This window comes from Bombus vosnesenskii, unplaced genomic scaffold, assembly GCF_011952255.1.
Source record: "Bombus vosnesenskii isolate JDL3184/JDL3185 unplaced genomic scaffold, Bvos_JDL3184-5_v1.1 scf7180000016272, whole genome shotgun sequence".
Classification (NCBI taxonomy): Eukaryota; Metazoa; Arthropoda; class Insecta; order Hymenoptera; family Apidae; genus Bombus; species Bombus vosnesenskii.
This window is the reverse complement of record NW_022884341.1, coordinates 456,289-469,156: the sequence shown is the minus strand read 5'-3', so window position 1 is coordinate 469,156 and position 12,868 is coordinate 456,289. Positions and strand designations below refer to the sequence as shown.

At 32.6% G+C, this 12,868-nt stretch overlaps 4 protein-coding genes across 6 annotated transcripts; 2 read left to right on the top strand and 2 right to left on the bottom strand.

Annotated features, from left to right (window-relative positions):
- The first annotated feature begins 1,302 nt into the window (after positions 1-1,302).
- LOC117242235 (estradiol 17-beta-dehydrogenase 11) lies at positions 1,303-3,041 on the top strand. The gene is made up of 7 exons (XM_033508737.1): positions 1,303-1,791; positions 1,863-1,987; positions 2,063-2,173; positions 2,244-2,405; positions 2,477-2,559; positions 2,631-2,747; positions 2,823-3,041. Exons 1-7 carry the CDS (start codon positions 1,554-1,556, stop codon positions 2,968-2,970), a joined length of 984 nt encoding a protein of 327 aa, XP_033364628.1. The 5' UTR covers positions 1,303-1,553; the 3' UTR covers positions 2,971-3,041.
- LOC117242234 (chitinase domain-containing protein 1) lies at positions 2,998-4,895 on the bottom strand. Of its 2 annotated transcripts, none has more exons than XM_033508735.1 (7): positions 4,764-4,895; positions 4,540-4,686; positions 4,227-4,407; positions 4,033-4,142; positions 3,806-3,960; positions 3,352-3,681; positions 2,998-3,282 (listed from the first exon to the last, which is right to left on the bottom strand). In XM_033508735.1, exons 1-7 carry the CDS (start codon positions 4,878-4,880, stop codon positions 3,129-3,131), a joined length of 1,194 nt encoding a protein of 397 aa, XP_033364626.1. In that variant the 5' UTR covers positions 4,881-4,895; the 3' UTR covers positions 2,998-3,128. The 2 variants fall into 2 exon arrangements, with proteins under 2 accessions (XP_033364626.1, XP_033364627.1); XM_033508736.1 differs by having other exon boundaries at positions 3,027-3,270.
- Positions 4,896-7,001: 2,106 nt separating this feature from the next.
- LOC117242224 (ubiquitin carboxyl-terminal hydrolase calypso) lies at positions 7,002-12,527 on the top strand. Of its 2 annotated transcripts, none has more exons than XM_033508716.1 (8): positions 7,002-7,271; positions 7,593-7,807; positions 7,901-8,661; positions 8,755-8,888; positions 10,631-10,735; positions 10,830-11,149; positions 11,236-11,384; positions 11,450-12,527. In XM_033508716.1, exons 1-8 carry the CDS (start codon positions 7,214-7,216, stop codon positions 11,526-11,528), a joined length of 1,821 nt encoding a protein of 606 aa, XP_033364607.1. In that variant the 5' UTR covers positions 7,002-7,213; the 3' UTR covers positions 11,529-12,527. The 2 variants fall into 2 exon arrangements, with proteins under 2 accessions (XP_033364607.1, XP_033364608.1); XM_033508717.1 differs by having other exon boundaries at positions 7,003-7,271; positions 10,833-11,149.
- LOC117242225 lies at positions 8,888-10,486 on the bottom strand. The gene is made up of 2 exons (XM_033508718.1): positions 10,172-10,486; positions 8,888-10,093 (listed from the first exon to the last, which is right to left on the bottom strand). The coding sequence occupies exons 1-2, from the start codon at positions 10,337-10,339 to the stop codon at positions 8,912-8,914; spliced, it is 1,350 nt and encodes a 449-aa protein (XP_033364609.1). The 5' UTR covers positions 10,340-10,486; the 3' UTR covers positions 8,888-8,911.
- Positions 12,528-12,868: the final 341 nt, after the last annotated feature.

Below are 12,868 nucleotides of genomic sequence, written 5' to 3'. Positions count from 1 at the left end.
ATAAATAAATTTTATACTAAAATAGATAAAAAGGATAATTGCTTCCGTGATAAAATGGCGATCAAAAGTGTTGGGAAAGAAGAGTGTAAAATCAAACTTAACAAACGTAACAATTATTAAAAAAACAACGTACTTACGTAGTAGTTTATAATCTATAAGTGATATTTTTCATTTTATCATATAAAATTAAATTAACTGATTCTCTTAAAGTTTGAATCAAAATCCTAAAAGCCCAAAGTTGCGTGTTTCTTTTCTCAATGTTTCCTAATATGTATACGTATATTTCTTACACTTAAGTTTCCATATTCGTCAAAGTTAGCTTTTGCCCAGTTAGTCAACCGTAGATTTGATCAAATAGTAACGGTTTCAACGCCGCCACACGAAATAAACCTTTTTTTAAATTAACGATAACGATTTTATTCGTACAAAATCGTCCAAACATGCAAACAAAATTTTTCAATTGTAACATAACATCAATTTTATAAATTAAAATTGATATAAAAGAAAGAAGAGAAAAAGAACCGGAAATGCGGGAAGCCGATCGTTTGATGCACTTTTTATATTCACGACTCAGGCAAAATGATTCCTCTCTGCGAATAATCAATCCGATAAATATTCAACCAGAAGTGTCTGACGATCATAGAATAAATTGTATAAATGATACATCCTTGCTTGGTCCCCGTTAAGGAAGCGTTTGCTCGCGCGGTTGGTGCATTGACCGGAGTTAACAACACCAGTAACCGCAAATCGGCTTGCTTCCACTACTCGCGTAGGAATACCGTAATGCGCATTTCTATCCATTATTGAATCTTATTAAACCAGCAATTTCTACTTCTCATAGAAGCGGAGAATAAGCAAAAGAATCGGTCCTTTATTGAGCGTCCAACGGTGGTTAAAAAGCGAACACGCAATACTTTGGAAAAAGGTGAATCATGGATGCAATAAGACTTGAATACGTAGCGTGAACTGTAATTAATGTTGAAAGAGCTATTTAGATCCGGGGAATGAAGAAACATTGCATACTTTATGTCGTAATTTTTTGGTGAATGTCCAGTTTGGGTAATGTAATTACTTTCTAAAGCATTCCGAATTATATGTATGGAAAAACAGATTCTTCAATAATTTTGATTTGTTTCTTATAATGGATTTAGTCCCACTCTGTTTTTTTTTAGACAATTTCAGTCCAATCGTATTCTTTTTTTTTTTTTTTTTTTTTTTGTATCGTTAACAGGTGAAGAATTTGCAATAATAAGGAAGCAGCCGTGATATTCAATATTATTCATTGGAAGCGAAAGAAAGATAATATAGGTTTCATATTCAAAAATGCAAAAGTTTGTTACTACGAATATTAATTGACTATCAATTTATAGCACGTTTAAAAAATAACTTGATTCTGACTGATTTTGAGTTGGCTTCTATTGGTTCAGTCAAATTTTTCGTTTCAATCTTTCCTTTAAAGCATTGAACATCTTTTTGTTTGTTAAAACAAAAGCATTAAAATTTGAAGACTAAAGGATTAAATTAGCAATATCTCTTGTGGTTCAAGAATATAAATGCAGCTACCGGAATGGACCATCGTAATATACGACCTTCTACTTTTTACGGGGATGGCGATTATTTACATAAGCGAAGCTATTATTTTGACGTTTATTCCGCGACGTTATCGCGTGAAGTCTGTGAAAGGTGAGATCGCCCTAATAACGGGAGGTGCGGGAGGAATTGGACGATTGATTGCAATTAAACTGGCAAATCTTGGAGCACACGTTGTTATCTGGGATATTAATAAAACTGGTAAGTCGTAATATTCTTTAATATTAAAAAAGAGAAAAATATTAATTATTTATGTCTTCATGAACGTTCAGGACTTAAGGATACAGTCCAAGAGATTAGACGCAGTGGAGGAAAATGTTGGGGTTACTATTGCGACATCACCAGTAGGGAAGAAGTTTACAGAATGGCAAAGATAGTGCAGATCGAAGTTGGCTCGGTAAGTAAAATTGTTAAATAAATAATAAATAATAAACAATAAATTATAATTTATCTATCATGATTTGATATTTAGGTAACATTATTAATAAATAATGCAGGTTACGTATATGGAAAAACGCTTTGGGAATTACCAGATGACGAGATTATACGTACTTACAAAGTGAACATTCTATCCCACTATTGGGTAAGTTAAAATGAACGATGCTAAATTAAAAATGAATAAAGCCAATTCAAACAATATTTACATTCAACAGATTACCAAAGCATTCATGAGGGATATGATGAAAAATAATCACGGTCATATTGTAACTGTAGCAAGCGTGGCAGGACTTCTAGGGACCTATAATTGTACTGATTATTCGGCGACTAAATTTGCGGCTATCGGTTACCATGAGAGTCTCTTCACTGAACTGAAAGTAAGAAGACTTGTCTTATAATTATCCTTTGTTAGTCTCTTTTATACATAAGTATTTTGCAATGTTCTTAGGCTCACGAGTACGACGGAATTCACACCACTTTAGTTTGCCCCTATTTTATAAATACGGGTATGTTTCACGGGGTAAAGCCAAGGTATGCAATAGGCTCCATAAAACCGTAACTTTTATGATTTAATAAATCTATAATAAATTTATAATTTATAGACTGATGCCAATGTTAGAACCTGAGTATGTTGCGCAAGAAGTTGTATCTGGAATATTATTAAATCAAGTAATCATTGTATTACCTGGATCAGTTAGATACCTCCTGCCACTGAAATGGTAAATCGTTCGAATTTTCTCTATACCTAACTAAACTTGTATAAAAAATTGATTATAATATTATTTCTTTAAAAGCTTATTGCCAGCAAAATTATGCTGGGCATTAATGTATCATATCATACAAGGACCACAATCTATGATGATGTTCAAAGGAAGGGGGGAAATACAAGCATTGAAGAATAACAATAACGTTGCGATAATGCTCAAAGAAACTGTACATTAATATATAGAAATTCAACCGTATTTGTGTTAAGTAGAGATTAGCATGACATGAATTTCATTCATTAATACCAAGTCTGAATATTTATTTGTAAATTATTTTCGGTGACTTTCTTTAATTTTTAAATGTCACGTATATTTGTAATATAATGTAAAACAAGTTCACAATAAATCGTAAAAATAATGTAACCCCTGACCAAGTTCCCATATAGATATACCTGTACCCAACTCTGCTGCAAGATCCAGTCGATGTAAAATAGAATATAATGTGGGATAAAAGATAATTCCACTGCCCCCTGATGACCTGAAATACATCCCTAAATTTTATCCTATACCGAATCAGTTTCACCTAAACTATAAATTCTCTTATGATCCTATATCTTACTTTGATTCAAAAAAGTGTTCTTTGCTGTTATCGTCCCATTGAATTTTCCCCTTAAAGGATTCGAGAATTTTCAGGTAATCTGAACCCAGGATGGCTCCCCCACCTTCAGGTGTGTAATTGTATCCATATAGATTAAGGCCTAACAATATTTGAGCCCTTTTAGGGCCCATCTCAGGTACTAATAATTCTACACATTCCCTCGCCCAATCAAGTGGGCTATTAGGACCAGGTCGTTGAATACTTGAATAGTCATAAGTCATTAAAGAGAATGCTTTTAAATATGGCGATAATTGATCAAATTGATCTTTGTTAAATAATTGCACATTTGGGCTGAAAAATTGAACAATAAATAACATATACAGTGTCGTGATATTCTTTTTTATAATGTCTTGTGGCTTTTGAACTTAAATATTCTATAATCTGCTTATAATAAGCGTAATATAACAGGAATTACCCTCTTGAAGGTGGCACTGCTAAAATTGTATCCAAATTATTGTTCTTCAATTGATGAGCAATAAACTGGATCAATGCTACAACAATCTGTGTATCTACACCTGTTAATACAAACTGGTTCCATATCTCCAATACGTACCCGTCAAAGTGGAAATTCTGAGACATTGTACCATAACTGTTACACGTTACCGATAACATTTAATGTAACATATATGTTTTTATGGGTACCTTCGCTGTATCCACAAGTGCTGAAATTAGTGTAGTTTGTTTATGCGTATCACTATATAATCCAACAATATCACTGACTGACCAATGTTCAAACAATACTCTTGGTAAAACTATAAAATATAATTATGAATTTACATATGTATGTTTATTTAAAAGAAACGTGGATTATATATTATATTGGAAAGTTGGCATACTTTTTACATGATGATTTTCATTATTTGTTGCTTTCATTTCCTTCAGCCATTTCTTCTGAACATCATGGGTTGATAATTTATATGTCGATGCGTTGCCTTCTGGAAATGCCAACCATACTGGCGATACCATTGTAAATTTTCCATGAAATATTTTGGAAACCTCAATTCCATTATTATTCCACTAAGGAAAACACATATATAAGGAAAACACATATTTTCATCGATACACTTATTTTATGTATTGTCAAAATCTATTATTGAAATTTACATATAAAGTATATTATACCTGTACCACAAAAATTAACAAACTTACCGGTGTAATATATCCTAAAACTTCTCCTGTGAATCGTCTACGAGTTGTATTAGAAAAATAAAATCCCGATTCTCGAATAATATCATGTGTCTTAGGGTTTTTTACCACTAAGATTCGGCTAAATACATCTTGTCCCACGGGACCTTTCTGTACAATGCCAATATGTATAAAATTAGACCACAAATACACAGTCCGTAAAATTCTTATAATATTTTTTTCTCTACCTTAATTTCAATTTTTCCTTTACTTTTCTTGTTATTTCTATCTTTGGGTGGTGATAACGTACAATTTGATAATTCAATAAATAACAATACGCTAATTATTAATGTAAAAACATTCATAATAATTATATTTTAGCATGAACTTATTAAGAACATAAATTATTTCTACTTAGAATATGTGAATGATACGTACAACATCATTTAAATTATTTTGCTCATACTGACATCCGTGGAGAAATGAGAGTGCTCACGCATATTGTTCTAGTTGTTCTACAGTACATGTGCTGCACCACGCAGCCAAGTGTTGAAGTTGTTCGATGCTAGCATCAGAGAGCATTGTTTTAATGTAAGCATGTAAACAAAAGGCAGTCGCTGGGTACTTTGAAAGCAGAGGTGTTGCTCATAAGCAATCTATTTTAAGCATTTCTGTATTAAGTTTCCAATCTTAATATATATAAAATTTTAACTTAAATTAAGATTAGAAGAATTAATAAGTTTTACTTTTTAAAAAAAGTAAGATGTATCAAAGTCGTGGATCATAAATTAGCCAGGATGTCAAATCTTGTCTGTAAAATTAATTTACTTTTCTATTTTTATTATTTTTGTAAACAAACACACGTGCAAAGCAGATACACCATGTCACATATTATTCGCAGCCTATCAACTGTTGAAATTATTATTAAAATGAAATTTAGGTTTCATTATAACAAAAACATTATTGCAAGGAAAGTAAATCTAATGTTAAACCTAAAAAGTTATATCGTGTATAGCCCTTTGACTACTATTGACGCCTAAAGGCGCTTAAAAATATTGCTCTTATGGTACTGTAAGCACCTACAGGTGCTTAACCAAGATCGGTTTACTGACACGAAAGGCGCCTATAGGCGCTCGGAAAATTTTATCGATCATAATTCCGGCAGATCTTATTTCAATCAAACGTAATTAAATGTTAATTCAGCAATTACCGTTAGTAATATATTAACTGTGCATAATACATTTATCTTATAGAACTATGTAATTGCAAGAAACTCATATTTTAGTAAATTTCATTTATATTTAATAAAACAAATTTTACAAAAATACAACTCAGGTAGAACACATGAATGTACATCAGAAAGTAGAAGTACTGATAGTGAGCCTTTTCATTTGACACAAAGGCATTTTTCGTTTCCATACTTAAAAAATGCAGCAATTCGGAAAAACACAAGGCGCAAATGTGTAGTGTGTAGAAAACATAATAGAAGAAGTGCGACACATTACAAATGCATGAAATGTTATATAGCATTATATATTTACCCATGTTACGAATTGTGTCACACTTTACTGGATCATTAGATATATTGTTAAAAAAGCTTAATGTTAATGTTAAATTTGTAGTATATACACTAACAATTGAATTCAGAATACAAAGAAACAAATAATATTATTTTAATGTAGTAAAATTCTGTGTTTTGATTACATGAACATACTTTCTCAGAAATGCACGCCTAACGAAAAGTTTTACCGTTCTCGGTGTCCGTCGTGCCTGATTTCCTACCCTATGGTACGGCTGGTGTGTCTCAAAGTCTGCCGCAGTCAAAGGGACAGAGAATATATTAAAATTACTGCGTCATTTCAGTGATTCATTATGTGTTGTGTGAAAGATTTTCTTCTCTTCTCTAGAAAAATGTGATAAAGAATTCCTCTTTTTGAGACAGCTAAGTTCAATAATCGCTGTTATCTATCTCGGATAGAAAAGCATGAACTTTTTCATAGAATGTAATTACAATGAATTCCTTACAATGCAATAGACTTGTGTAACGTGGAACTAAATAGGTTCTTGTATATGCTAAGGTGGAACTCATTCAGCGCTTGGTCGCTGAGGGCAGCACTAATCTGGTAACAATCGGAACCATAAGCGTGAGCACTCTCATTTCCTTTCTGCTGATATTGTTAATAGAATGATAGAATGCGCTACTGTGAATCTGCATGCACATAATCATGTGTATACATATGTACATATATGTTAGCTTGAGCAGGTTTGAATAAAATGATATTTTTGTTACTAGATTAATGCATAAAGATAAATACATATAATACAAAATTAATCAGTAGATACAGAATTATGTATTGATATAAAATTTGCATTAATCGGATTAAATCTTGTTTTTAATTGGATTAATTCATTTTATGTAAACTTTAATATATAGTTATTATTCTCGTTAGTTATTACAGCTATTTTTTTCGTTAAATAGGAATAGATTTTAATCGGATGGTTATCCAATGTACAATAAGTAAACAAATATAGATGATTGGAAATTGCTGCTTTGATACATTTTTAAGCCTTTTTTTTACCACGTGACCACATGATATGTATTTTGATGTAATATGGCGCCTTTAATTGTCACAGTGTAATAAAATTTCTAAAAGGATGTAAAATTCTTTTAAATGTTAAACTTGAAACTTAACACAGAATGCCGGTTGATATAAATCGATTAACGGAAGGTTGGCTAGAATTGGAAAGTGACCCAGGTATAAAATAATAGCCTCAAGAGTATGTTATTTTAATAACTATTATCATTAAATTATCTGCATGCATTATTAAAATATAGTTTGTTTTGACATAATATACTATATATCTCACAATATAAATATAAAAATGGATGTACATTACATAAGAAAATGTTAGTTGAAATAATTTGGTTTTATTTTAATACATTTATATGCCGTCACTGTATCTATATTGTGTTTTAACTTTATTGTAGTCAATGGAAAAGCATTTCTGTTCTTCTATGACATTTAAGTTATAGTATATTTAAAAGATTTATATTGATACGTATTTTATATTATTAGGTTTATTTACATTGCTATTGGAGGATTTTGGAGTAAAAGGTGTACAAGTAGAAGAAATATATGATCTACAAAAATCGTTGGAAGGTCCAGTGTATGGTTTCATATTCCTATTTCGTTGGATAGAAGAAAGGAGGTCCAGACGTAAAGTTGTAGAACAAGATGAAAGTTTTGTGAAAGATGAAGAAATTGTTAACAATATATTTTTTGCACAACAGGTGCTATAATTTTTATACAAATACTTTATATGTAATACTACATATAGTATTTACATGCAAGAATCTGTTTTTGAGTAACCTATCGTTTTATAGGTTGTGCCCAACAGTTGTGCAACACATGCACTACTCTCTGTATTACTTAATTGTCCAAATATTCATTTGGGTACAACTTTATCCAGGTTGAAGATGCATACATCTGGTATGTGTCCAGAAAATAAAGGATGGGCAATTGGTAACACACCTGAATTGGCTTGCGCTCATAATTCTCATGCAATGCCACAAGCCAAAAGACGGCAAGATAAAAATACTGGAGTCTCAACTGGTAGGTTTACTGGAGAAGCTTTTCATTTTGTTAGTTATGTACCAATTAATGGTAGATTATTTGAGTTGGATGGTTTAAAACCATACCCTATGGATCATGGTCCATGGAAAGAACACGAAGAGTGGACTGAACAATTTAGAAGAGTAATTACCGATCGTTTGGGAATGGCAACAGGGGAACAATTGCAAGATATAAGATTTAACTTAATGGCTGTTGTTCCTGATAGAAGACTTGCTATTTCACATAAATTAACTATGTTGAAGACTAATAGACAGATAGTATTAGAGGCATTGCAACAACTTGTTAAACTAAGTCATCAAGATGGGACAGAGAAAAATTCGAATGATACCGAGAAATCGGATAAGTCATACGAGAAAAAGAACAAACCTGAAGAGGAAAATGGCTTGTCTAATAAATCAGAGATTGATGAAACTACATCAGCACCAGCTATTACAGTTGAAAGAAGTAGCGATTCTACTATAGATACCGAAGAACCAGCTTCAAGCATAACTTCCGGAAAGACTGAATCAAAGTAGGCAAAAACTAAACTAAATAACGTTCATATTTACGAAGTACTTTATTTTTCAAGCAAAGTTATAGTATAATATATACATAAACGTTTCAGTGGTATGGAGAAAGTAGTAATGTGTGCACTGGATTATGCTACGCCTCTTAGAATCCAAACTTCACCAGCACACAGCTCCTCCAGTACTGATACATCTTCTGAGATTGGATCCGCATTTAATTCTCCAACGCAAGGTAAGTAAAAAGATATTCCTATTTTATGTTGTCTTGCAGAGACTTTTTATTGTACAAACTTTCTTAGTTTGACAAAATATTAAGTCATTTGGACATGTCATTCTTATAGATTTGATTTGTGAATTATCTGAAGCAGAATAACAAATATAGTAATGCGAATCAGACGTGATATCTTTTGTTTTTCCATGTTCGGTACATATATTTTTATTTGGTACATTTATTTTAATTATATTATCTGTACTTCCAGTTGAATTTGTACTTCCCTTATTTTTATTTTCTATACATTTATTATAACTTTCTGTGTCACATGTTCTCGCATATGTATTAAATGCTGTGAACAAAGGACATGAATATTCTATTACAGAAGCCATTTCAGGTTCACATGTATAATACTTAGCGCAGTTAGTAATATTTGGCATTCGAATATTTTTTATACACGGAATAAACTGAACATATTGTTGATTCAATTGATAAGCCAATGATTTATATCTTTCAATAGTCAAATATTGCTTGTTCCCCAATTTATCAGTAATTAGGATTATAGTGTTTTCATTCTTCACGTTATCAAATACCGACGAATATTTCGTATTTAATACTGTATCATCAACATTATTTTTTAAAGTTGTACTACTTTCAGTTGTATTATGCAATTTCATACCAGTTATAATAGTATTTTGTAAATTATTGTTTTGTTGAATATAGTTTTGTACAAGATAATTGTTTAATGGTAGGTTTGTAACAAGTCTAGAAGGCGTAGATGATGATGATGTAGATGATGCTAAAAGTTCCAGTGGAATAGTAATTTTTTTGTAAAGTAACAGATGATGTATTAATTGATTCAACATTGAGTAGTATTTCTTATCATCTTGTGTTTGTAAATGACCATTCTTCTCTTTATCATTAATTTCGGAAGCATTGTCCACGTTTAATTCGTGTTCCATTATTTCTGCAAATTCAATCAAAGGATATGGAGTCACCGTTTCTTGATCAGAATAATCAGGGATGCTATCAGTAGTATATGAGGAATCGATAAGTTCAGAAAGATTCCATGGAACTTCTGTTAATCCAACATAACTTGTTTCGTTTGGATCGATCAATTCAGGGATATCGTATCTGTTTGTTATAACAGACGATTCTGTCGATAATGTGTCGCATTCCCAAGAATCGCCAGGAAGAACACATATTCTTAAGTACGGCTGGAATATCTAACGATAGAAAAATGTTACAAATTTCTGAAAATCGTAGGCACGTTCCTGTTAACTATATTGACGCAATGATCTTACCAAGCCCTCGGTACATTTACTGGGCACCCAAACGTAACCGCCACCAGGCAAATTTACGCAATTGTAAAATACGGTGCAACTAGTGGAATGTGGTTTCTTCGATTCTGGACATTTCGATGACTCGATCACGATTAGAATAGAATAGAAAATAAAAGCTACCAGTTTCATTTCGTTGTACTGTCGCGCGTGCTGTTATATAGCAGACTAAAATTCTTTTAGTTCGGTAGGTGGTATTATTTGACTTTCGCACATTCCCCCGTATTTCGTCTCCTTTGACACCTTTGAGGTACCGTTATTCGACCTATCCTTTCTGAACGTTTTCGTACCGTTTATCGTTATATGATCGCAAGTAGGAAAAATGTTATAACAGCATTGCTTTCATGTAATAAGACTGAAACAGCTACCTCTTTGTGGTAAATAAATTAGTTTATTTATTATATATGAAGCTTTGATTTATAGCATGGGGATGGAATTCTGGCCAGAGCAGTCCAACGTCGACGAAAGATTTCAAAAAGTTTGTTGTAATTAGAGTATCTGGGGATGAAAAGAATGAGGCAGGTTTAAGTACGTATATAGAGCCTACTGTTTCATTATGTCTTGTTAGTGTGGTGTCTTCTTATACTGTATGGTAACAATACATGAAATCTATATCCATAAGTAGGTCGTTCTCTTGGGAACATTAATATAAATGGAAAAAGATTAGTTTCCGACAGCGGGCACTTACATAAGAAGGTCTGCTTGTCGGGAGAAGTTAGAATACCTCATGCCAGAGTAAAGACTAGTAACGGAGACACGGTTACCGAAGAAAAGAAGGTTGAAAAAATCGATCCGAAATTATGTACGAAATACCCGGAGTTGTTTGAACCGCATACGTTCGCGCCCAAAGATCTTCTAGCATTATTGAAGAATTTAGAACACGAAATTAGTATTTGTGAGACTAGCTTGAAAGACGAAAACGATAAGAGGAACAAGTACAAGGTAAATACGCTTTAAAACGTCTATCTATGTTTTGCTTAAAATTTAAAACACGAGATAATATAAGAGTACTTTGTTCTTTGTTTTAGATTGACGATTGTCGTAGAACACATAACTACGACGAATTTATCTGTACCTTCCTTTCGATGCTTGCTCAACAAGGCAAATTAGCGGAATTGGTCCAACAACATTTGACTTTAAAGAAACACACTTCCGTATCAGTGAATAGGGTTCATAGGTAAGGAATTTTATTACGATTTCGATTTTACGCGACAGATTGTTTAATACAGGGATTATTTATAGATCTTCAAAGAAGACCGACACTCGTCCAAACTCATCACGTAGACGTCGAGGTAGAACAAAGTGTAAAAAACGAAAATAATCTTGGTAATTGAATCGAAATGGTAATAATGGAGCTGTTATCCCACCTATCGAATCGTCAATAAATTGTTGCAAGGACACAATTTCAAAACGACAACAAGCATGTAAAAAGATTATACTATTGTTGAAGAAAAATAGAGATTGTGTTTCACTCTTCGTAATACTTACGCAGCATCAAGAGCGCCGAACTATCAGTACTTCTTTTACTTTCTTACGCAGATATTCTTTAGACAATGGTAGATCGACAGCAGTGTTGATTATAATACTACTTTTTCCATTTGGACTTCAATCTTTGTCACGATTGACAATTATACTTTAGAACTGTACAAATTAACTTTATGATATATTTTTTATATTTCTTTCATATTAATGCGCGATTTCTACTGTCACACTGTGTTTATAGATACTATGAACCTATTGCGTACTCTTTGCAGTGTGTATTAGTAATCTTTATCTCTGCATCTATTATGTTTCATAAGAAATATATGGTTTCTTAGATACGAACACTGTTCTTTATTTTGTGTCATGTATTATGTTTCTTTTAAATCGCTATTTTAATAAGAAGACTAGAGGCGATGACAAAGGAAGTCGTCACAAATATTGTCAAAAACATTGAAAATATTTATTTCGGTATTCATATACAAGTACACTACACGCTGTGGATATGTCACTTAGATCTAAATACTTATATCTCCGTACAGCCGGAGAAAGAAGGATCAAAATTCGACTTGGAATCATGTTTAATCGTAGACAACGGCCAACCGAGTCTCTAAGTCGCTTTACCATACTGTAAACTGCATAGGAACTGTATTCGAAACGTCCTCAAAGAAGCTATTTCAAGAGTGCAAATATATAAGGGGAGACACGATGGTTCAGAAATGTTGTGAGTTAGAAGTTCCTTCTCCGGCCGATATTCGTTAACGCCTTCGATATTTGCGCCATAGTTTCATCGGCACGAGTAGCGTGCTTTTTGGCAAAAGAAGAAAAGAAAGAAAGAAAGGTGCAATTATGTACAAATATCGATTCATGGTCGCTGTGTTCGAAGGTAATGTTTTCTCGTGGGCAAGTAATCGTGAGATAAAAGATTATTTGGAATTTGTGAGTAAAAACTTTGCGACGATCACCACATGCGCACTGTTCGTGTGGCATTCTCTCTGTGACCACAAACGTGATCACGAATTAACACAATCGTTATTTACAAAGTACACGGATACCTGATTTTTTCCAAACACCGAGTTCTTTCACTTTCTCTCTCTCTCTCTCTCTCTCTCTCTCTCTCTCACAATGAACGTGCTTTTAACCTCGAGCTGTTAGAAAATCTACAATTTTAATGTGGGCTGC

Coding starts and splice junctions, on each gene's coding strand:
- LOC117242235 (XM_033508737.1), top strand. CDS start 1,554: ATGCAGCTACCGGAATGGACCATCGTAATATACGACCTTCTACTTTTT. Junction 2,560..2,630: donor TTTCACGGGGTAAAGCCAAG/GTATGCAATAGG, acceptor TATAATTTATAG/ACTGATGCCAATGTTAGAAC. Junction 2,748..2,822: donor TACCTCCTGCCACTGAAATG/GTAAATCGTTCG, acceptor TTTCTTTAAAAG/CTTATTGCCAGCAAAATTAT.
- LOC117242234 (XM_033508735.1), bottom strand. CDS start 4,880: ATGAATGTTTTTACATTAATAATTAGCGTATTGTTATTTATTGAATTA. Junction 3,682..3,805: donor GCAGTGCCACCTTCAAGAGG/GTAATTCCTGTT, acceptor TCAATTTTTCAG/CCCAAATGTGCAATTATTTA. Junction 3,283..3,351: donor GAACACTTTTTTGAATCAAA/GTAAGATATAGG, acceptor ATAAAATTTAGG/GATGTATTTCAGGTCATCAG.
- LOC117242224 (XM_033508716.1), top strand. CDS start 7,214: ATGCCGGTTGATATAAATCGATTAACGGAAGGTTGGCTAGAATTGGAA. Junction 8,662..8,754: donor TCCGGAAAGACTGAATCAAA/GTAGGCAAAAAC, acceptor TAAACGTTTCAG/TGGTATGGAGAAAGTAGTAA. Junction 11,385..11,449: donor TCAGTGAATAGGGTTCATAG/GTAAGGAATTTT, acceptor GATTATTTATAG/ATCTTCAAAGAAGACCGACA.
- LOC117242225 (XM_033508718.1), bottom strand. CDS start 10,339: ATGAAACTGGTAGCTTTTATTTTCTATTCTATTCTAATCGTGATCGAG. Junction 10,094..10,171: donor GTAAATGTACCGAGGGCTTG/GTAAGATCATTG, acceptor TTCTATCGTTAG/ATATTCCAGCCGTACTTAAG.